Source organism: Chiloscyllium plagiosum, chromosome 31, assembly GCF_004010195.1.
Source record: "Chiloscyllium plagiosum isolate BGI_BamShark_2017 chromosome 31, ASM401019v2, whole genome shotgun sequence".
Classification (NCBI taxonomy): domain Eukaryota; kingdom Metazoa; phylum Chordata; class Chondrichthyes; order Orectolobiformes; family Hemiscylliidae; genus Chiloscyllium; species Chiloscyllium plagiosum.
The window spans coordinates 33,363,553-33,388,755 of record NC_057740.1 but is presented as its reverse complement, the minus strand read 5'-3'; the positions used below and the strand labels follow the sequence as shown (position 1 = coordinate 33,388,755).

The 25,203-nt window shown below is 41.8% G+C and overlaps 1 protein-coding gene across 2 annotated transcripts in view; it reads left to right on the top strand.

The window, feature by feature from the left end:
- Nucleotides 1-25,203, top strand: part of apc2 (APC regulator of WNT signaling pathway 2) — a 202,534-nt gene that overhangs the window by 45,864 nt on the left and 131,467 nt on the right. The window contains exon 1 of one of the 2 annotated variants that reach the window (XM_043721335.1): nt 19,929-20,047. The exons of the other annotated variant lie outside the window; for it this stretch is intronic. Coding sequence (XP_043577270.1) covers nt 19,967-20,047 — 81 coding nt within the window. The 5' untranslated portion in view covers nt 19,929-19,966. Of the gene's footprint in view, nt 1-19,928; nt 20,048-25,203 lie in introns of those variants that run through there. 2 annotated transcript variants of the gene reach the window in all.

Here is a 25,203-nt window from a genome sequence, read left to right as displayed (position 1 = left end):
TTTACAGTTATTTACAAAGTGAAACATTACACCTTCTAAAGGGATTTGGTTAGCTCAGTTGGCTGGGCGACTGGTTTGTGATTCAGAACGGTGCCAATAACGTGGCTTCAGTTCTACACCGGCTAAGGTAACCATGAAGGACTTGACTCTCAACCTCCACACTCACCTAAGGAGGGCTGACCCTCAAGTTAAACCATCACCAGTCATCTTTCTGTAAGAGAAAACAACCCTATAGTCCTAAATGTCTCCTTATATGCACTTAAGCAAAACTCCATTTACACTCCACCTGTACTACTAAAGGATTAGATTAGATTCGATTCCCTACAGTGTGGAAACAGCCCTTTGGCCCAACCAGTCCACACCAACCCGCTGAAGAGTAACCCCGAGGCTGGAATCAAACCTGGGACCCTGGTACTGTGAGGCAGCAGTGCTAATCACTGAGCCACCGTGCCACCCCATGTTTTTGCAGAAGGATGATTGATAAACAATTAATACCCAGTATAAGTAGGCATCTTTCTTATTGTTGTTGTTCTGAAATAGGAGTGACAGTTTAAAAGTTGTGTTAGGCAATTTCTTAAACCTATAGAAGATTGCAATAGTTTAGTCTTGATGAGATTCCTTTTAATTATTGCTACAATATGGATTCTGAATCATTCCTAGGAGACAGATTGACTGATTATTTTGTTTGAATGATTATTTGTGAATTGATTTAATTTTGAAATTTGTACACAGAAAACAGGACAGAAGGTGGAGGGAAAATGTAGACAGAACCACCAAAATGAATGAAGATAAATGACACCAAATCTGGTGAATGTGCAGAATATTTCACAGAAACCAAGTTCCTGACAAACATTCAAATGTATTCATGGATAATCAATTGGGGCAGCGGTGAGGGTGGTATTAACCTGACATTTATCCAAACAAGCATGGGTTGTATCAGATTGCATGCCAATGTAATTTGTCAGAGAAGCATATACCAGTTAAAAGAGAGACCACCACCTTGGGGAACAGAAAACCCAATAGGCATGGGATGGCCGTTCTCTGGATTGAATTGAAACATAGGTGTAGAAAGGTTAAGAAGGTAAATCAATAAAATTCAGCTTACACGTGATAAATAGGCATGGGAGACAGAGGGTGAATCTCCTCTGTCAATTTCAGCACACTTCTCCACAGCATAATCGAGACAAAAGTTTTCTGCTATTTTCCGGCTAGGCAGTAGTTGTTCCTCCCAGCTCTCTGTCATGGAATCATGTCCTGAGTTCCTTTGCAGCTTTTAAACCCTTCTTGCAAGCTTTCTCTGGAGTCCGCTTATTTAAATTGACACTAATGTTGTTTTGTGGCTTGCACTCTTGAGTTTTCTCCTTTTAAAGAAATAATTTGCATTCTTATAGCGACCTGCACAAACTTAGGGAATCCCAAAATGCAGTAAAAACAATACTGGCAGTTGGAAATGAGTGCACGAGTTGCACTGGAGCTCTGTTTTGAGGTAGGTTACATTTGCTGACACCACAGGACTTGTGTGCTATGCCCTGCGAATACATGCATGCACCTTAACAGATGTGGTGTTAACAAGGATTGACTGGAGAAGGAGTTGAGAGATCAGGCTGAGTATGGTGAGGTGAGATATTGGGTGGGGGTGGGGGAGTGGGCGGGGTGGTATTGTCCACCAGGGGTGTTGGGGGCGATCTATCTGATTCCCATTTCAGTGTCGTGTCTTCTGTATGCATGCACAGCTCGGTCTTTATGTATGACAATGCCTAAACAGGACTCAAACTGTTTCCGAGTTGAGTGCACATCTACAATTACCCCATGGCTCCAGTGTCAGCAGGCACTGCCTTTGAGTTATTCAAGACGAGTTGGACCAGTATGTGTCAGTCACAGGCTTTACTGGGATTTCCTTCTGGAATTGCTGTATTTCCAATAAAATACTGTTGTAATGTGGGGATAAATCAGCTGTTCTGTTTACTTAGCATGATCCCTCAAATGTAGATAAATGACCAATGCTTTTTTATTGATTCTATTTGAAGAAAAAGAGTCAAAATATGTGACGCTGGAAAAACACAGCAGGTCAGGCAGCATCTGAGGAGCAGGAGAGTTGACAGTTCGGGCATACGCCATTCATCAAGAATGTTCTCCTGCTCCTCAGTTGTTGCCTGACTTGCTGTGTCTTTCCAGTGTAACACTTTTGGACTCTGAACTCCAGCATCTGCAGTTCTCACTTTCTCCTATTTGAAGAATAAACCTTTCATCAAGATTATCCCCCCGACTGTACTTTGAAATAATTCCATAAGATCTTTTACACACGAGAGGGAAGGTGAGGCCTCAGATTTACTGTCTCATCTGAAGTGCAGCACTTGAAGCAGACTTGCAATAACAGACTGAAAACGATCTGCTGTGATGGACAGAAGTGAGGATTTTCAAGCTCTGAACAGCACAAGGAGGGTGACTAGCAAAGTTTTCTCTGGAATTTCTTTCGCTTTCCTTCTTCCTACGTCACTACTGTTCCCGGGACAAACCAGGACCAGATTACTCCTATTTCTGACAGTTAACTACTGGCAAATTATTCATCTCACTGCCAAGATTCCCAAGATTCGGAATGGCATTCTCAATGGGCATCCACCTATGTACCATTATCATAGAGGAGGAACCAGACAGAACAGGATTGACTATCGTGCAACATTTAGGAAAGGTGCATCAGACAATATTAATTGCTGTAAAAACTGCTGGAAAAGCCCAGCAGGTCTGGCAACATCTGTGGAGAGAAATCAGAGTTAATGTTTCGGGTCGAGTGATCATTCCCCAAGGTTCAAGACCTGCTGAGCTTTTCCAGCAATTTCTGTTTTTGTTTCTGATGTGCAACTTCTGCAGTTCTTTTGGTTTTTATTCAATACTAATCGCTGATTTGTTTAGTCATAATGTGTAAAGCCTTGAGTTTAAGCCCCTTTAAACAATACATATTAAGCGTAAGTTGGATGTATCTCTTTAAGAGGGTAAAGTGAAATCAAAAATACTAATGTAATTTTTAAAATAAATGTGCTGCATTTATTCCCCATTGTTAATTGCCTTCGAGAATGTGGTGGTGATGAGTTGCCTTCTTGAACTATTGCAGTCCATGTGATGCAGGGACATGCACATAAAAGATAGTGAGTTGCAGGATTTTGGTCCAACCATAATGAAGGGACAGCGATATATTATCAAATCATCATGGTGTGTCACTTCAATGAGAACATCCATGAGTTACCATGCAGCTGGTGCTCTTGTTTTTCTCGGTGGTAGAGGTTTGGAAGGCAATGTCAAAGAAGACAGGACAACCTTACCTCACAGCTGTTGGATTTCAAAGGTGCAAAACTATTGCGCAGAGTCCAACCACACCTGGAATACTGCAGTCAGCTGTGAGTTCCAAGTCTTGGGAAAGCTATTTTGACCATGGAAGCTGTAAAGTGCAGAATTAATCAGAACCGAAAGCATTAATTTATGATGGCAATTCACATCCATATGTTTGTGTCCTCCTGAGTTTAGAAAATTGAACGGAATTAAGATGTTTCAGATTATAAAACATATTTGGACAGAGAAAAAGATCCCTTAGTTTCCCCTCATCCTAGGCAACAGACAACAAGAAAACAAAGTTTCACCCTCTTTAGAGGTGGCCAGGAAGGTGGCAAGAAGGGCAAATAATTGGGCAAGATTGTCTTTAGAGCGATACCCAGCCACTTCTTGCCACCCTAGCAGTTAAGTTTTGGGCAAGAAGGCACAGGAGTAACCTTCTCAACTCATTAGCACATGAGGCTCTTAACCAGTCAATTTATGGCCAACTCAGTACCTCACTTAGTCACCGGCCTTGCTTGAATGGTAAGCGAGAAAAGTGACTGATTACCGAAGGAATTCAGGACGGCTTAACTGTCAGGTTGTTGGGTGGCGGTGGTGGTGGGTGGGGCAGGGCGTTGCCCAATCTGGAGCCAATCAGGGGAAAGGAAGAGAGGGCTGAAAGCTATGCCCCGCTTTTTCGTCTGACCTCCAAATCCCTCCTCCCACCCCACCCCCATGACCCCCATCTCCTGAAGACCTAAAAGAAAGAGACTAGTCTTCTCGTTGCTGGATGCACTCCAGAAGTGATCAGTAAGACCCAGGCTTCTGATTGACTGAAAGCTTCTGGAAAGGTGGGACTTTCAATTCTTGGCCCTCAATTTACTGAGAATCCACTGAACTTGCCTGACCCCAAATTTAGAATGCGAAAGAAAATAGAAAATGTTGGCCATAATTTTAAGTTAGTGGCAGGGCATCTAGGAGAGATGTCAGAGGACATTTTTCATCCACACAAATCATGTCCTATTCCTGTTGTTATGCAAAAACATGCTAATGCCCAGGATACCCAAAGAAGAAAAGGGTGAATGTTTTGTTTAGATTAGAGTGGTGCTGGAAAGGCTCAGCAGGTCAGGCAGCATCCGAGGATCAGAAAAATCGCCTGAAGGGCTTTTGCCCAAAACATTGATATTCCTGCTCCTCGGATGCTGCCTGTCCTGCTGTGCTTTTCCAGCACCACTCTAATCTTGACTCTGATCACCAGCATCTGCAGTCCTCACTTTCACCTCAATGTTTTGTTTGTTAACCAGCCTGCCTTGGTGAGGTTATTGAACTTACTGACACCAACAGTGTGGGTTCAATTCCCACCCAGGATAAGGTTACTATGAAAGACTCTCCTTCTCAATTACCCCCTACTTGAGGCATGGTGACCCTCAGTTGAACTACCACTGTGAGAGAGGAGCCATATGGTCCTCTTTGACTATGGCAACTTTACTTTTATATTTACTAAACTTATTAGATGAATGGTCTGCACTACTAGTGATGAAAGAGCTGTATTTATGTCATGGCCCCTTTCAAATAGAAGGCACAAGTGTAGGTTGCCCAGGAGACTGCGTTTCCTTAGCTCTGTCTCCTCAATAAGGACTTGTAAATCCAATGTGTAAAGTTCTGGGCTCTTCTTCCATGTGTGGGTCATATACCTGAAACCAGGTGATAAAATGATCTTGGCTGTTAATTTTCTCACAAGGTTGTTGGTAAAAGTTACATTGTAGTATATGGAACTGGATATTGGATGTAGTATATTGCTGATTGTGGATACAAATCCATCTATTTACATCACTGATCAAGAAGAATTTCATCCCTTTATCCTCCGTTCCTCCATAGAGGTACATTTTGTATCTGTTGCACTTTTTGTAATTTCCAATTTCAAACGTTTTTCCCTCGGGTAGTGTACTTAATATGGAATGTATTTTGTAAACATAAAGATTGTAAGATTATGATATAGGAATAATCGTAATTAGGCCATGTGGCCCTCAAGACCGCTCAGCCATTTGGTCATGGTTGATATGTTCTCATCGCCATTCTCCTGCCTTCTTCCCATAATCCTTGGTCCCCTTACCAATCAAGAACCTAGCTATCTCTGTTTTAAAAACACTCAATAATTTGACTCCCACAGCCCTCTGTGGCAACGTGTTCCACAGATTCACCACCCTCTGGCTGAAGAAATTCTTCCTCATCTCAGTTCTAAATGGTTGTTCCTTCACTCTGTGGGTGTGCCCTCGAGTCCTAGTTTCTCCTACCAGAGGAAACATCTTCTCCATGTCCACTCTATCCAAGCCTCTCAGTATTCTGATTCCTGATGAAGGGCTTATGCCCGAAACGTTGACTCTCCTGCTCCTTGGATGCTGCCTGTCCTACTGTGCTTTTCCAGCACTACACTCTCGACTCTGATCTCCAGCATCTGCGGTCCTTACTTTCTCTCAGTATTCTCTAAGTTTGCATCAGATTCCCCTCATCCTCCATCGAGTACAGACTCAAAGTCCTCAACCGCTCCTCATATGAAATCTCTTCATCTTCGGGATCATTCTTGTAAACCTGTAAATCTTGTAATCTATTACTGTCTTCGATAGTGAAAGGTGCTGTATTGGGGCACATTGATTTTTTTCTTGCAAATTCTATAATATTCGAGTCAAATGTTTTGTAGCTTTGTGGAAATTTTATGAATAGATTTCGTTTTGGGTAAAAAAGAATTTCAATTCTCACTGCCATTTTAATGTGCATAAATTCATGTTTCCTAAGTCCATACAATTGAGCCTTTCAGTGAGGGCTGTGATAAGTGCGGGTCCAGTAAATCACAAAGCAGTATTCCAATCATTTGAGTCATCATTTGGAAAAATGCACCATTTGCAAACTCTGTGAAACCTTTCATAGTCTGCTGGATGGCCTTTTTCCACCATTTTCTATTGGCTGGCTTTTTTTTTGCTTTAACACTCAATAAAATCCTGCATAGCAGAACCTAAGTCATAGCTTCTATATAACTCAGGGTTTGTCGACATTTTGTGGCCTGACATGTCAAGACTATCCCAGTTGCACATTACAGGGGTCTCTAGGTTTAATGACAGCCTCTTTAAAAGATTGTGTGTTACCATCCTTCAGGAGCCAGCAAAATCAAACTGAGTAATTTCACAGAACTAATTGCCACTTATTCCAATCTGGACACTATGTACATTGTGTTAACAAAGCTGACAGGATGATGTGTATATGTGTAATTTGATTATTCTGCAATGTGACATTTAGAACCTACTTTAAACTGTAAATTTTGAGATGGCAGGAGTAATACAATTGGAATCCTTTCCTTTCAAAGGTTTCAAATGACTGAGAGGTGGATTCTAATCTGATGTAAACCCAATTTGTACAGCAGTATAAATGAGTTGCATCCATTATAAGTGACTCATTTTATTGTGTACTTGAAGTTGCGGATAGAGCAGCCATTGTGAAAATTGCTGTGAGCACTGGCAGCTTTGATCTCTCAGCTTTGGATTCAAATCCAATCAAGGCTGAGGGGTGACCTTGTAGAAGTTCATAAAATCATGAGGGGACAGGGTGAATAGGATGCATAGTCAAGGTTTTTCCCCAGGGTAGGGGAGTGGAAAGCTAGATTTAAGGTAGGTTTAAGGTGAGAGGGAAAAGATTAAAAAGGAATCTGAGGGGCAACTTTTTCACGCAGAGGGTGTTGCATGTATGGAATGAGCTGCCAGAGGAAGTGGTGGAGGCTGGTACATTACAACATTTAAAAGGCGTCTGGCTGGGTGTATGAATAGGAAGGGTTTAGAGGGATATGGGCCAAATGCTAGCAAATGGGACTAGATTAATTTAGGATATCTGGTTGGCTCGGACAAGTTGAAGCAAAGAGTCTGTTTCCATGCTGTACATTTCTATAACTCTATGACTCTAATAACAATCTAAGTTGGTATGACACCAAAAATTCTCTGCCTGCCACTTTTATTTATCCTTTGTGAAATGATCCTCAAACTCTAGTGAGAATGAGTCCTAACTTGTCACTGTGAAGAACAGCAACATATACATTTATCTTTCTCATATAGAAAGACCAGAGTATGGTGAGAAATGGGGGAAACATGGTGTCGAATGCAGTAGGGTGAATTTCATTCAATGAGACAGTGAATAGAGAACCTTTCCTTAAGTTGTGGCATTCCTGTTCCGAAATTGTGTGGAGGTGACACTGGATTGTTTGTATTGCAAAAAATCTTTCTGTTTGCTGGAATAAATTAATAACAAAATTGTATGATCCACGCACTTTAAAAACATTTAGAAATACAATGAAACAATTTGGTCCCTCTCAATATGATTTGGGCAGGAGCAAAACTTAAAAGAAAACCCTCAGCACTTAATTGCACTGTACTTAACCAAATATTTATCATTAACTGCCTCTTGGAACAAATCTCCAGCTTTAACAACAGCTTCAACATAACAGAGACTAACACTTATTGTTGATTTATACTCCAGAAGGAGGAGGCATAAACTGGTGGCTTCCAATATTCCAGAAAACGGCTTCCAAATTTGTGAGGGGAGCTAGGTGTTGTAATGCAGAGTAGGAGAACTGTAGTTATTTTAATTGATTTGTTGAAACATGTGATGACATACATCTGGGCTAAAAGTAAAATCACCATAGGGCTGCTGTCTCACTGGAGAGAGACAAATAGTGGTTTAACCTGAAGGTCACCACACTTCAGGCAAGGGTCAAGATTGAGAAGGAGGGCCATGCACAGCAGGTGGATGAATTGAGCATACACTGTTGGCATCATTCTGCATTGCTAAACCAACCATCCAGTCAGCTGAGCTAACTGACCCCAGTTGGGGTGAGTGGGACTTGAACCCAGACCTTCTGACCCAAAGTTAGGCTACCACTGCCCTGCAAGCATTATAAGATTAGTGATGGAGTGGTCTGAAATTTGGACCTTGGTAAGAATGTCTTGCCTCTTAAGTATTTCATGGTAGCTTTTACAAGTCAATCTTGTTACTCATGATAAGAGTTTTATTATCTCAGTCATCTGTCCTTGTAATTATGCATGGCTTTAAGATATTAAGTGAATTATTGGCAATAATCTTCATGCTGAATCAACCATAGCTTAATGCTAAGTATCATCCAACCAAACTATTTACTCATTTGAAACGGATGAGAAAAAAAATCGAGGAATGCTAAATGATACAAAGTACAATGTGAAATAACCTGTGACAGATTAATTCCTCATGCTATTAACTTATCCTAAAATTCTTTAAGAGTCTTTTCTACTATGAGTAATGTATCTTTCAAAATAAAACAGTCTCCTGTGTTCTTTTACTTTCACTCAATCCTCAAAGATGGCCAACTTTTGCAAGTTGACTCCCAATATTTTTCCAGTCTCCTGTTTTTTGGTCTACTGGATGATTTGGGGAAATGTGATGAAAGTTAACAATTTCTATCCTGAAATACAACTAACTGTGCTCAGACCACAATACCTTAATAGGTTTTTACACAAATGAAGTAAATATGCGTGATCCAATTAATACATTAGACAAACCCATCTGTGGAGGGCACAGACTCCTATTAAAAATTCCCATCAATCATTGATGAAAATAAGTTGCTTTGAACTCAGGATCAAACATCCTTTTCATTTCCCAATTGCAAGTCTCCACCTGAACTCTAAATTGAAAATGATCCAGCTCAATCCATAAATTTGTGACAGGGTCAGTTGCACAATGATGTTGACTGCACGTGGCAAAAATTGCCTGTGCTCTAGCCTCTCAATTGTGGAATGGTATACTTCATTCTTTCTCGGTTGCAAATGAATTAAAGGGTCTTTCTTAAAATTGCAATAGATCCACTGAATCAGCAACATTCTGTTATTGTCGATACAATTCAAAATGTCCATGTATCGCGCTATGTCATATTTTTAAGATTTTAAATTATGTAAAAATCACTTTTTTTCTTATGGTGATTCAAATGGTGAGGAGGATTTTGGATCTTTTGTGTTATTCAGTGTGCAGTCACTGCATTCATGTAGGAAATACAAAATAAACTAATTAGCATACATGCAGCAAAGCCTAACAAACAGCAATGTGATAACAAGGTGCTTTCAGTCATGTTGGTTAAACAATAAACATCAGCCAAAGCACTGAACGCCCATATCCCTCTTTAAACAGTGCCAGGGGATCAATTCTATTCCACCTCATGTGAAAGATGAATCCTCCTCACTAGGACTCTGGAATGTTAGCCAACATCTTGTGCTCAAAGTCTCTGGGGTGGGATTTGAATCCATGACTCTTTGATTCAGAGGCTGGAATGACACTATGCAGCAACAGTTGTGGGCTGGGGGGGGGGGAACGGTTGTTGCTGTGTAGAGTTGAATTATGTACAAGAAGCCTTTGATGGTTGCAGGACAGACTATATTTGTCTTGTATTTTAATGTTCGTTGGTGAGAGATAACAATGCTTAAAATAGCCTCAGTTCAATGGAGTGAATGCCAGTCTCGACACAAGAGGTCAGTCTTGCTTCGTGTCACAGTTGAGACTCGTTACTCACATCACAAAAATGAACCAAAATAAAAATAAGCCCCTTCAGCAATTTTAAGTGGCATGAGACACCAAAATGGTTGAGGATTTATTTGAAAATAGACGTTACTGTTCCAGTCTCTGTTGTGTGGCCCTCTGAGTTTGCAGGTTGATGATCTGTGCTGGGGGCTCTCGAAAGCTTGGAGCAGTGGCTGCATTGGTCCTGGTGGGGAAGGTCCTTCAGCTGCAGCAATTCCAGGGGCTGGAGAGCATCCAGAACAAACCTCCCCTCTCCCCAACACACATACCTGGGCTGTATGTCTGACATGGGTGTGGTAAATATTAAATGTAAATGCAGGATATACAGTATGGGAAGAAATTGATTTCATTTACGCTTCATGTAGTCACAGAATCACGGAATTGTTATGGTGCAGATGGAGCATATTCAGCCCATCGTACCTGTGCTGGTTGTATTAGGGCCAATCTTCTGCTTTCTCCCTCTATTGCAGTACACCATTTCTTTCCAATATAGTGTCAACATTGATTTGTTATGTAATGCATGCTCTTAAAATTATTATAAATAAAGTATATTTCTGTTTAAAAAAACTTACTGAATAAGTTAATGGTGGAATTTCTCCATTTATCATGCAGCTCCTGACTATTCCATTGCATCATATCATAAGTATAATAAGACAGGGTCTTTGAGGTCCCTGTAAGACATTGCAACCTTTCTAAGGCCAACGTTTGAATTCTCTGGGAATTTCCTTCCTCAATGTATAGGGTCAAATTTAACCTCCTGGGTAGGAAATGCAAAAATATGCTGCAAGCCTTATGTCCACCTGGGAGTGCCCAGCAGGATGGCATAACTGATTTCATCAGGCTGGTTGTGACCAAGAATTTGCCAAAGCGGGCAATCTGTGGTCTGCTCCAGAACATTCACATTTCATTGATACTTTGCCCTGAAAGTTGCTGTAAGTGTGAGTTACACCTTGTGGTGAACAAGCTTAAAAATTACGCAACACCAGGTTATAGTTCAACAGGTTTATTTGGAAGCTCTAGCTTTCAGAGCACTGCTCCTTCATCAGGTGGTACCATTGGGCCACTTGGGCCCTTGGTAAACAATGGGACCAACACTTTAGGTTCTTAACCAATGAGCTCAAAAGATGTAATGAAACAGAGGAGCAACAGAGAATGAATTCGAGTCTATTAAAGAGATAAGACAAAATAAAGAAAAGATGAAGAAAGTTGATTAAAAGAGAGGAGAAAGAGATGGAAAGAAAAGTTAGGAAATCTAAAAATTTGAATGTAAAATTTTAGAAATCTCTAACAAAGATTGATGACTTGCAGGGTAGAAACTCCACTTAGCTTGTTTTCTTTCTGGTTTAGTGAGTCTAAGAGACCACACAGGAATGTCAATCCTCTTAAAAGGGGGGTGAACCATTGTTAGAAATTGGCTCACAAATCCTTAAAGATGGAGCAATGTAGGAATGTGCACAATAGGTGCATATGTAAATATTCCAGGTGTTAGGTTCTTTTCCCAAGGTTTCACACATGAGGTGCAATTCACACACACCAACTTCTGCAAACAGTTAAAGTTTATTAAAGTCTGTACAAGCTAGGAAACCCCCTTTGACCCTTCCTGCAGGTGTGCAAAGTTGAGTCAAAAGATGTCCCAAACAAAGAAAACACATCCCCTTTATACAGGTCAGTTGGTAATGCTCGCAGGTACTCTGGCCACTCCCCCTCACCCATAACCACATGTAACCCCAGATACAATGGCAGGATGTGATCATCCTCAGAAGTAATGTAAGTGTAAATGCCCTAATCCTGGGGAATTGTTACGCAAACAATTTCCTGACTCAGTGATTGCTCAAGACAACATAGGTATGATAAACCTCAGCATCGGGGGATGGCTAAGAAAGCATTTCTGAATGGAAGGGACTGAATGAGAGTTTAGTTTGACAATAGCAGCAGAATTTGACAATAGCAGCATTCCTGATGAAGGGATTTTGCCCAAAATGTCAATTTTCCTGCCCCTTGGATGCTGCCTGACCTGCTGTGCCTTTCCAGCACCACTCTAATCTTGACTCTAATCTCCAGCATCTGCTGTACCCACTTTCACCTAATAGCAGCAGAACAGCAGAAAATGGCTGCCCAAATGAAGTGTGAGTGAATGTCACCCACCCCCCCCACCACCTTTAACATTACTCAGGAGGGGAATCCCAATCTGGGGAGTAGGGGAGGTCCAAAGCTGCCCAGAGGAACATTTTTGCTTCCTCTGGCCCATGAGGGAGCCAGAAACATCTTCTGGGCTTGGCTTCTGATGTGTTGGGAATCTCCCCTCCCTCTCCCGGTCCCCCTCATCCCCACCCCAAACCCAAGGAGTAGGATTATCACCAGTTTCCTTATAACTATGTGATTTCAGCCAACTGACCCCAACAAAACAATCAACATGATTTACTTTGCTTTTTTTCTGTTTAAGTCCATAAGGAAAGTTTTGTTTTTCCACCATACATTTCATGACCTTAAGAATCCTTCCTAAAGCATTTTGCAATCAATGAACCATTATTGACGTGTGGTCCCTGTAACAACATGGGAAGGACAGCAGCCAATTTGTGAACAGGAAGATTCAACAAATGGCAATGAGATAATGATCTGTCAAACTGCTTTAATGACGCTGATTGAGGCATAAATATTGGTCAGGACAATGGGGTGAATTTCCCACTCCTTCCTTAAAATAGTTCCCTAACATCTTTTACATCTCCCTGACAGAATGGTTGTGACTTAATCTGAAAGGCAGCATCTCCAACAGTGCAGCATTCCCTCACAGTCGAGTGAAGATTTGTGTAGTGGGTGTTTTCAGAATACATAGCAGTTAACTCTCTGACCTGACTATGGAAACAATTGCTAGGACAGTGCATGGAGGTACTCACAATAAAGTTTTTAGCCTACATACTGGTTCCTTGGCTGTATCCTGCCAACACACTATTTTCCTGGGGAGTCAGGCGAAGTGGTAATGTCATTGGGCTAATAACCTGGAGGCCCAGGCTCTGTGGATATAGAATCATAGAATCATAGAATCCCTGCCGTGTGGAACCAGGCCATTTGGCCCAACAAGTCCATACCAACCCTCTGTACAATATATCACTCGGACCCATTCCCCTACACTATTACTCTACATTCACCCTGAATGATGCTCCTAACCTATACATCCCTGAACACTATGGGCAATTTTAGCTTTGGCAAATTCACCTAAAGTGCACATAGAGTCATAGAGATGTACAGCATGGAAACAGACCCTTCGTTCCAACTAATCCATGCTGACCAGATATTCCAACCCAATCTAGTTCCACCTGCCAGCACCTGGCCCCTATCCCTCCAAACCCTTCCTATTCATACACCCATCCAAATGTCTTTTAGATGTTGTAATTGTACCAGCCTCCACCACATTCTCTGGCAGCTCATCCCATGCACGTACCACCCTCTGCGTGAAAAAGTTGCCCCATCGGTCTCTTTTATATCTTTCCCCTCTCGCCCTAAAACTATGCCCTCTAGTTCTGGACTCCCCCACATCAAGGAAAAGACTTTGTCTATTTATGCTATCCATGCCCCTCGATTTTATAAATCTCTATAAGGTCACCCCTCAGCCTTTGACTCTCCAGGGAAAACAGCCCCAGCCTATTCAACCTCTCCCCATAGCTCAAATCCTCCAACCCTGGCAACATCCTTGTAAATCTTTTCTGAACCCTTTCAAGGTTCACAATATCTTTCTGATGGGAAGGAGACCAGAATTGCACGCAATATTCTAACAGTGGCCTAACCAATGTCCTGTACAGCCGCAACATGATCTCCCAACTCTGTACTCAATACTCTGACCAATAAAGGAAAGCATACCAAACGCCTTCTTCAATAAAGTTTGGGAGAAGATTTGTAGCTCGGGTGCTCGTTGTTGTGGTTCTGTTCGCCGAGCTGGGAATTTGTGTTGCAGACGTTTCGTTCCCTGTCTAGGTGACATCCTCAGTGCTTGGGTGCCTCCTGTGCAGCGCTTCGGTGATGTTTCCTCCGGCATTTATAGTGATTTGTACCTGCCACTTCCGGTTGTCAGTTCCAGCTGTCTGTTGCAGTGGTCGGTATATTGGGTCCAGGTCGATGTGCTTATTCTCAGAGAACAGCCAGGGAATTCCTAGAGGCATGGCACTCATCCACTGATTCAATCAATAAGCACATTGACCTGGACCCAATATACCAGCCACTGCAGCAGACAGCTGGAACTGACAACTGGAAGCGGCAGGTACAAATCACTATATATGCCGGAGGAAACATCACCGAAGCGCTGCACAGGAGGCACCCAAGCACTGAGGATGTCACCTAGACAGAGGACAAAACGTCTGCCTTCTTCAATATCCTATCTACATAATTGGACTGTGAGAAGAAACTGTGGGGTGAATGTGCAAACGAATGTGTAGACGGTCGCCCAAGGCTGGAATTGAAGCTGGGCCTCTGGTGCTGTGAGGCAGCAGTGCTAACCACTGAGCCACTGTGCCCACCTAATGCTATATGGTGAAATTCAAATTAACTTAATAGATCTCGACTATAAAGTTAGTCCCAGTAATGGTGACCATGACAACTACCATCAGTTGTAACAACTCAGCTGGTTCATTCATATAGGTAAAAACAATGACTGCAGATGCTGGAAACCAGATTTTGGATTAGTGGTGCTGGAAGAGCACAGCAGTTCAGGCAGCATCCGAGGAGCAGCAAAATCGACGTTTCAGGCAAAAGTCCTTCATTAGGAATAAAAGCAGAGAGCCTGAAGCGTGGAGAGATAAGCTAGAGGAGGGTGGGGGTGGGGAGAAAGTAGCATAGGGTACAATAGGTGAGTGGAGGAGGGGATGAAGGTGATAGGTCAGGGGTGGGGGGAGGGTGGAGTGGATAGGTGGAAAAGAAGATAGGCAGGTAGGACAAGTCATGGGGATAGTGCTGAGCTGGAAGTTTGGAACTAGGGTGAGGTGGGGGAAGGGGAAATGAAGAAAATGTTGAAGTCCACATTGATGCCCTGGGGTTAAAGTGTTCCGAGGCGGAAGATGAGGCGTTCTTTCATATCCCTTGGGAAAGAAAATCTACTCTCCTTACCCATTCTGGCCTTCATATAACTTCAGATCCACAGAAATGTGGCTGACTCTTAAACTGTCCTGTGGAATGGCCACTTGGTTTAAGGGCATTTAGGGATAGACAAGAATTACTGGGCTTGCCAGTAGTTTTGAGACCTGGAAAGCCTCTGATTGGATTTGAGAGTACTCCTGTTGCCCTTAGTTGGATGGTGAGCTTACCCTCTGGCCATTAGTTGGTTGCTCTGGAGGGTGTGTGGAGTGTGACCATTTCTCAGACTGTGCAGACTGCAGCCTAACTCAGGGGTTCAGAAACCTACAGGAAACACTTTGCCCCAGACAGAAATTTTCATTACAGATCTCACTCGGTACAAATGGCCAATTTCAACATAGTTTACACTGTTTCTTTAGGTGTTCTCCATTTATCTTCCATTGAGGTTTCTGTTGAACAAGATATCCCGTAAGGAAAAGCTTACCCCTAAGTACCTTGTCCATCTCTCAAAGATCTGCTTCAGATATCTCTCCCTGAGATCACAGTGCTGTATCTGAACCTTGCTGTTCAGAGACATTAATGAACATTGTTATTTCTCGCAGGAGACAATCTTTCAAAAGTAAAGAATCGTTTATTTTTGAAGATGAAATTGTGGAATGTTGCTAAATGGGTTGGACTAAGCTGTAACCTTTCTTTGACATTATTTATGTGACTCCACCCTCCAGCATTTGTGGAGTCAAATATGCTGTTTGCGAAGTTCCATATTTTTGCAGCTCTTTATGAATCAATGCTCACCGTGAAAGTGGCTGTATATTATGGAGGTATTTACTTCTGCGTGAACGTTTGTAAACATCAAAGTGAGGGTTGTCAGTTTTGGGTAACCTGGCACATTTTCATTCTGGACCTGCCAGCATTCACTATAGTTTTGCCATTTAAGGAATATCGTAGTTGTGTAGCAGACGCTCTGACCCTAATACAAACACAGTGGGTGTACGCAAAGTTTGCTGGTCTTTCATCTACGAGTGGTATGCCTTCTTGAAAAGCAGAATACTGCAGCTGCTGGAAATCTGAGTATATCTGAAATTAGAACAGAACACTTCTGAAATACTGAGGAGGGCATGTAACCTTTGTGGAGAGAGAATCAGATTTAAGATTACAGGATTGTGATCTTTCATCAGAAGTGGGAAAAGCTAGAGGCGTAATCGTTTTTGGAGACGCAATGCATAGGATTAGGTCAAGACTGATGTGCTTTGAGCTTTTCTGAATGTTAGACTATGTAACATATACCAAAGAGTGGGGTTTCTTTTGGTGTAGTGGTAGCATCCCTACCTCTGAGCCAGGAGCCCTGGATTTGAATCCCACCTGCTCCAGAGATGTGTAATAGCACATTGAACAGATTTATTGGAAAATGTTTCTAACACAGAGTCAGATACCTTGAAGTTTATTAACAGCATGTAGAAATTAAATGGCTACAATATCACAGATTTATGAAAGTAGTCTAGATTCGGTGCTTATTGGTGTTACTGTACATTACATACACATAACTGAAGATACTATCCTGACTCCATGAAGAAAGGAGAGTGACTAAATGGTGAGGTGTGTACCTAATATCTGAACATCACTGTCTTAAAGATGGAGTTCTACCTGGTTTGGGATCTGTGTTGTAACACACAAAGTGGAAAACGGTAGCGTCTGCTTCAGGCACATCAAAAGTTCTATTATTCTTGCTGCACCTTCATTCTTCTCGACCCTGTAAAGTAGGTCGTCTTTCATTCAGTCCCTCTTATTTTCAACCCTTTCCCAGACCTTCCTTTTGTGCTTCTGATTGAAGGTCACAGACCTGAAACATTAACTCTTTCTTTCTCCACACGTGCTGCCAGTCTCTGTGTTTTTGACTTGAGTTTTTTAGTACTCCAAAAATCTCTAGGTTAACTGCTGTATTTCAACTTAAAAGATACATTACTGAGCTGAGATTAATCCTCCTGGACAATTCAAGTTACATTAAACAGAGCTCTGAACAAAGAGGGAGATTGCTTAGCTGTTTCGTTAATCAAGTGAACTTGTATTACATGACTGGGATTAACTCTCTAACTGTTTGTAGAATCTGTGCATCAGAATAAAAGGCAGTACATCTTTTGTGGTAACATAATGGCTAATAGGCTTATTGGGTTCAGTATGTTATAGGACGAATACAAAATAAAAACTCAAGAAATGGGACATGAGTAGACCATGTGGTTTGTCAAGATTGCTCTGTCACTCATTGTGATTCTGATCAAATCTACTTTTCAGTTTATTCTCTGTATCACTGCTTCCCTGAGAGGTCTAAAATCTGCTTCACCCTTAAATATATTCAGTGATGCAGCAATCCAATGTTCCCTAAATTGTTTCAAAGATCCCCAACCCTCAACTGAAAGCATCTTAATCCCAAATAATCTTCAGTTTATCCTGAGACTGTACTCGAAATGTTCTGGATTTCTCGGCCAGAAGAAACAACCTTTAAGTGCCTACTCTGAGGTTTTCCCTAAACTGAGGCAGTGATAATATTGTTGGTTTGGTAATCTGGAGGCACAACTAATGCATTTGTAAGTAGATATTAATCTAATAGTGACCACGGTGAAACTAGTGCTAACTGTCATCAAAGAATATGATTCACTTATGTTGTTGAGGGAAGTAAATTTGCCACTCTTGCCTGCTCTGGCCTACATGTGACTCCAGACCCACAGCAATGTGGTTGACTCTTAACTGTAATTAGGGTTAGGCATAAATGCTGACCCAGCCAGTGATGCCTACTGTTATGGACCAGGCCAGACCCGCTCCAAACATTATAAGTAGGTAGCCCAGACCCTATAGTTATTTTTATAGGAGATGTAAAGTGAATATTCGAGGAGTGATGCAGCTAGTCAAGCCACTCAGCTTTAAACAAAACAGAATTTATTTAAACACTATGAACAAAATAAAACAGAATTTAGAATAACTTATTTGATAACCTAACCAACTCTACGCAACTTAATGAAGGACCTGTTTCAATCCCTGCAACATCCTATAAACACACCCTTTGATGAAAGGTAAATTCAAACACAAGTTCTCACAGGGAGAGAGAGTGTTCAGGCAAGAAAACATCTGGTGTAGCAAGGAACCTTTTTTCAGTGTAGCTGCTTCTGTAGGTCCCCAGCAGTTTTTGACTCCTTGCTAAAACAAACCAAACTAGAAAAAAGCCTGAATTGGGAGAACTGCCTTTGTTCAAAGTAGCCTTCAAGTGGCACTTCTGCCTTTACGGCCCCTCTTGAAAAAAAAACAAAGTCAACATAACTTTGTTAAAAGGGTAGCATTGTCACACCACATCCCATAAATGAATTTAAAAAAATTCAGTTCAAGGGCAATTAGGGATGGACACTAAGTGCTGGTCTCCCTGGCCAATGATGGCTACATTTTATGAGGGAATGAAGAAAATGAGAATCCTAACAAGCTTATTTGAAATCTTGTATGTCTCAATGTAATCATCCTCCATGGAAAATGTGAGCTATGGAAAATTCCCATGGGAAAGCGACTCACTTTTGAAGGGGCATTTGAGTAGTTAGAAGCAAATACGGTGGATGCTTGAAACCTGAAATTAAAAAAGAGATATTACAGAGAAACTAAAAGGTCTGGCAGCCTGCTGAGTTTCTCCAGCATTCTCAGCTTTTTTTATTTGAGCAGTTAGGGCTGTTTCATCATCTTAATCTTCGAGGACAATTTGATAAAGCCTGTGAAATGTCATCAGGGATCCCAGGCCTTACAAATGGGTTGGATCAGGGCACAGTGGCTAACACTGCTGCCACACAGTGCTTGGGATCCTGGTTCGATTCCAGCCTTGGGTGACTGTCTTTGTGGAGTTTGCACGTTCTCCCTGTGTCTCTGTGAGTTTCTGATGGGGCCTCTGATTTCCTCCCGCAGTCCATAGATGCATAGGTTTAGTGGATTGGCCATGGTAAGTTGCTCCATAGTATGCAGGCTAGGTGGGTTTGCCACGATTAAATGTGGGGTTGTGGGGAAAGGATGGGGGGCTGGGTTTGGGTAGATTGCTACTTGGAGAATCATTGTAGACTCCAAGGGCTGAATGACCTCTTTCTGCACTGTAGGGACTATATGATAAGGCTTGTATTTAGGCATTGAGCGTAATGCTGTATTTAAATCCTGGGCACCAGCCTTGGAGACTATGAATGGAAGCTTCACCAGAATTAGTCTAAGGATGAGTAACATTGTTTATATGGAGTGACTTGAGAAACAATCACCTGATGAAGGAGCAGTGCTCCAAAAGCTAGTGCTTCCAAATAAACCTGTTGGACTATAACCTGGTGTTGTGTGATTTTTAACTTTGTACACTCCAGTCCAACACTGGCACCTCCAAGTCATTGAGAAACTGCGTTTTTATTTATTTATCTAATATTTATTATTTATTTTATATACCTTTGTGAACATTAATTGATTCAATTTGACCTTCTGTGCTCATGTGTGTCCTCTTTTAGGAGCACACTGTGGCTGACAGGTCTATGTTGGGGTAAACACTGAAATATGCTTCCATAGGTTTCGAAGATCACCTATGACAACACCCAACATCCAAGACCCCCAGCAAAAGGCCAGGGGTGACGCAACTTAAAAAATTCCCTCAAGTACCAATAATGACCGTGTGAATTGTAGGGGGAGGTCGTGGTAATGTAATTGGACTAGCTATCCTCACCCTCAGTCCAATATTCTGGCACATGGGTTCAAATCCGACTATGGCAAATGGTTAAAACCTGTATTCAATAAAAGTCTGGAATTCAAAAGAACAGGACCAATGATGATCACTGTCAATTGTCTTGAAAACCCATCTGGTTCATTAATACCCTTTATCAAAAGCTATCTGCCGTCCTTACTATGTCTCCAAATCCAGAGCAATGTGTTTTTAACTACCCTCTGGGCAATTAGGGATTTGCAATAAATGTTGGCTGAGCCAGTGACACCCATATCTAATGGATTGAATTATAACTCTTCAATCATGGGAGGACCCTCAGAAGCCACTAACAGCTTAGTCATGTACATGAATAGCAAGGAGTCAATCCCATCATGTCTGGAGCAGGTATGTGATGTTTAACCTGGTGTGTCCCTTTGTTGGAAACTGTTCCGCTACTCCCTGTGGGGAAGTTAGCACACCTTGAGGCTAATTGCAGTTTGAAGGTTCAGCAGGTTGGCAGCTGCTTGTAAATCCCTGGTTCCGTATCTTGGAGAGAATCCAATTGTTCAAGGTCAGTAAAATCAGCTAGAAATGATTAGTCTACTGTTTCCTTTATCATCTTTGATATTTAGAGAATTAAGTCTGAGGTATGACAAGTGAGATGATTGTGTGTTGCAAATATTCTTTGTTTATTTATATGTAAATTATACAACACCCACATGTTTTTAGATTAGTTTAGATTCCTTACAGTATGGAAACAGGCCCTTCGGCCCAACAGTCCACATGAACACTCCGAAGAGTATCCCACCCAGACCCATTTTTCTACCCTATATGACCTGCACATCTTTTTGTTTGTGAGAAGAAACTGGAGCACCCAGAGGAAACACACAGAGACACGGGGAGAACGTGTAAACTCCACACAGTCAGTCACCTGAGGCAGGAATCGAACCCGGGTCCCTAGTGCAGTGCTAAGCACTGAGCCACCTAGAAACAAATTCAGATTTATATAATGCTATTCGTGACTTCAAAGGATGTTCCAAAGTGCTTTATAGCCAATGACATACTTTTTAAAGTGTGTGCACTTTTATAAATTAGGAAGTACTCCCTAGGAGTACTCCCTAGAGCAAGATCCCACAAATAAATGTGATGATGACTAAACTGGCCCTGTACGTCCCCATTACTCCTGCAACAGGACAGAAACATGAAGCATGGGGATAGGCCTCAAGCCTGTTCTACCAAACCAGGTTATCATGAGATCATCTGTAGTCCAACCTTGTATGCATGTCTTTCCCCATGCCTTGTCAATGCCAACTCTAAGATTTTCAATGAATCAAGCATCAATTGCCATTTATAGGAAATTGTGCTTCTCAGTCCCTTTGGGCAGTTTTTTGAGCAGGGGTGATGGTGATCTCATCCACTAGCTGAAGACTAGGCCAGATCTTCATGATACCTCCTTAACAAAAGGCCCATATGTGTTAGTGGCCAGTGTCAGACCTCATCAAGAACACCTGAGGACACACAGCTCCTTAGAGAGTCAATCTGAGGCTGGCAGCTTTGCATTGCAAGCAGTGCCAGTCGGATTGTTGGCAACTGCTGGTGAGGCCCACAGGAGAGGCCTAAGATGACCAAGGAATGAATGAAGGTTGGACTGGGAGTCTCAAGGTGGAGTTGAGGGGGAGAGAGAAGCTTGTCAGGCAATAGGGGCAGATCGGCAACTTCCTGCACCCCACCCCATCCTGAAAGGGTCCCACAGTTAGACACTGAGTATGAGGGGCTACTCCTGGCAACCAGAGGCCACACCCGGTAGTGTATAGTTTTCAGGCTTTCTGAGTGATGTCTCCCTGTTTACCACTGGTTGAAGCCCAGCCACAGTGGCACGAGACCCTGAGTGAGCATTAATTGTCTGCTCAAGAGCTTCAATTGCTGGTGGATCAGGAAGATCATCCATGACCTTTCTGGCCCTAGACCTTATCAAGGCTGAGATGGGAAGGCAGTGGGATCCCTACACAATTAAATGAGCCCCATCTCCAAATGTGCCTCAGCAGGAGGACATTATATTCTGCTGTTTGTGTATAGAATTGTTTCAGTGCTGTAAGAGACCACATATGTTTCATTGTTGGGGCAACAAACTAAAATGGATTTGGACTGCTGTAACTAAAATTCTAGTAACGTTTTCCAACTTGAAAAGGAAATGGACTGTATCTGAGCTGCCTGTGAGATGTGATGTTTTTATGAAGAAGGAGAACTCAGGCTGGCACTTATAATCTTTTGAGTTAAGGAAATTCTGCCTGACAACAGCCCTCTGACTGGTTGAGCTGCAGCGTGTTAAAAAAGCATGGTAATATCCAAAAACTGCAGATACAAAACATCCATATATCTCTCTGACTCTGTGTGGGGAAAAGACAGAAAAGAGCAATATAGCTTAAAAGAAAGAACTCACGTAAGAAAAGATTATTCAACTGATCAACCATCAAATCAAAGAGAAATTTTCACCTCACAGACAACAGTGTGTTACAGTTGCCAAAATCAAAAGTACTTTGATTGCCAAAACCAAAATCGAAAATAACGCAGTCTGAACAAGTTATTGAAACAACAACAAGAATTCCAGTGGACTGAGTACTGGACATTTCCTACTTTAGAGACGTTGTGGCTTTAAGAAGTACCCATCAAGAGAGATGGAAGCTGCAATACCTGAACAGCATGATGGGAAATATATTGGGAGATAAACAAGGGAGAAACAGCAATTAATGGTAAAGCCTTTCAGTTTAGATTCAACAAAAGAAATCCAGATGCAAGTGAGAAGTGGAACCCATCTGCAGCTGGCAGTTATAGATTCCAATGAGAAGCAAGCATCTGTAGGAGCACATCTGATTAGAGACTCATTAAGGAAGAGAACAGGCATTGGAGTGCTATGAGTAAAATTACTTTTTTTTTAAAAAACTATCCACTCATGGGATGTGGGCATTAAACACTGAGAAGCTTAGAACTGAAAAAGGAGTACGTACAGCTCACAAAGAGTGTTGCTGCTGTAACAAGTGGATACTGTGAGGCACCGTGGGTCAAAATCCTGAAACTCCCTCCTCAAAGGCATTGTGGATATACCTAGATCCAATGGACAGTAGCGGTCCTACACCATTACTTTTTTCAGGGCAGACAGGGATGGGCAATAAATGCTGGCCCAGTCAGTGACTCCTACATCCTGTGAGTGAATAAAAGAAAAACAAGGGTTGTACAACTAATTTAAAAAAGGTGGTTCACTGATAATGCTACCATACTTAAGGCAACTAAAGGGCAATTTAAAAGCCTAAATGGATAGCATCTCACAGAATAAGATTGTCAGGACACTATTGAGGCTGTGATAAGAGCCAGGTATCCATAATTTAAACCACTGTTTAGATCAGATGAATTTACTCAGGCTTTGGCATCTATTTGGGAAAGTTGTGGAAGATGAACTTCATTTTTTAATAGACCACAAAGACAAGAAACTATCCAATTTGTACGTGAGAAAGTGGAAAACCTTCGTTTTTCCTACAGATGGTGAGAAGTCCCCACCCCACCCCCATTTTGGCCACAAGTAACCTCCAATTGAACACAAAAGTATGGGAAAGAATTTCAATATGCACTATAAAGATAAAGCATTGCCATATTACATGCCTTTAAAAGAAGGAAAATAAAGAAGGATTGCCATATTGAAGGAGTAAGAATCTACTTGGAAAAGAGCATTGAGATACTGCAGAAATTAAAACTTAAAAAAAAAAGAAAATCATAAGCAATAATTAGGAAGAAATGGCAGGAAGAATAATTTTAGGGATGGGTCAAAGGACACCCAGAATACATTCAAACATAGATACAAACATGTGCGTTAGAATCATGATCAGGCTATTTGGCCTCTTGAGACTGGTCCAACATTTAATCTATCCACCTCTACCTTAGAAATATTGAAAAGTCTGCATCCACCACTTTTGGAGTAAGAAATTGGACATCTTGGAGAACACAGTTCTCAGGTTACAGTGTTGTTGCCAAGTTAGATAATAAATCATAAGCTGAATAAATTATATTCAATAGGACTACAACTAATGATTTTATATCTCATCAAAACATAAAAATGTACTGACTGACCTTTAAGAAGATTTGTAGCTCAGGTCGAGGTGTTGGATGTAGGTTTGCTCGCTGAGCTGGAAGGTTCATTCCCAGACGTTTTGTCACCCTACTACGTAACATCTTCAGTGGGCCTTAGGCGAAGCACTACTGAAAATTCCTGTTTTCTATTTATATGTTTGGGTTTCTTTGGGTTGGTGATGTCATTTCCTGTGGTGATGTTATATCCTGTGGTGAAGTCACTTCCGTTTCCTTTTCTCAGGGGGTGGTAGATGGGGTCTAATTCAATGTGTTTGTTGATAGAGTTCCATTTGGAATGCCATGCTTCTAGGAATTCTCGCGTGTGTCTTTGTTTGGCTTGACCTAGGATGGATGTGTTGTCCCAAACAAGCCAAACAAGCAGACAAAACATGTCCAGAAACCCTAGCCATTCTCCCCTACATCAAAGACATCTCAGAAATGACTGCCAGACTACTCAGACCCCTTGGAATCATGGTAGCCCTCAAACCCACCAATACACTAAAACAGCAGCTAATGAACTTGAAAGACCCACTACAGACACAAGCAAAAGTAATGTCATTTACAAAATACCGTGCAAGGACTGTAACAAACACTACATTGGACAAACAGGCAGAAAACTAGCCACCAGGATATATGAAGACCAACTAGCCACAAAAAAGACATGACCCTCTCTCACTAGTATCCTTACATACAGACAAGGAAGGACACCACTTCGACTGGGACAACACATCCATCCTAGAACAAGAGATGTACAGCACAGAAACAGACCCCTCGGTCCAACTTGTCCATGCCAACCAGATATCCTAACCTAATCTAGCCTCATTTGTCAGCACTTGGCCCATATCCCTCTAAACCCTTCCTATTCATATACCCATCCAGATGCCTTTTAAATGCTGCAATTGTACCAGCCTCCACCCCTGCCATGGGCAGCTCATTCCATACACACACCACCCTCTGCATGAAGAAGTTGCCTCATAGGTCTCTTTTATATCTTTCTCCTCTCACCCTAAACCTATGCCCTCTAGTTCTGGACACTCCCCACCCCAGGGAAAAGACTTTGCATATTTATCCTATTCATGCACCTCATGATTTTATAAACCTCTATGAGGTCACCCCTCAGCCTCCAACGCTCCAGGAAAACAGCCCCAGCATATTCAGCCTCTCCCTGTTAGTGATTGTGAAGGAACATTTTTGCCTTCATGTTATGTTCTGATATTAAATGTGCAGTCATTCCATCAGCTGTACTGTCATATTCAACATCCAATTTCAACCATATACATCTTCTATAAATTGCACAGGGTAGATCTCTGTGCAGTCCTTGAAGTTTTTATTGCTAATCTGAGAGCATGGTTGAATCTAAGCCAGAAATGAGATCATGATAGAGATTTGCATATCACTCCACAGAAGGCCTTCGTAGCTTTATATGTCGAGTTATAGAAATG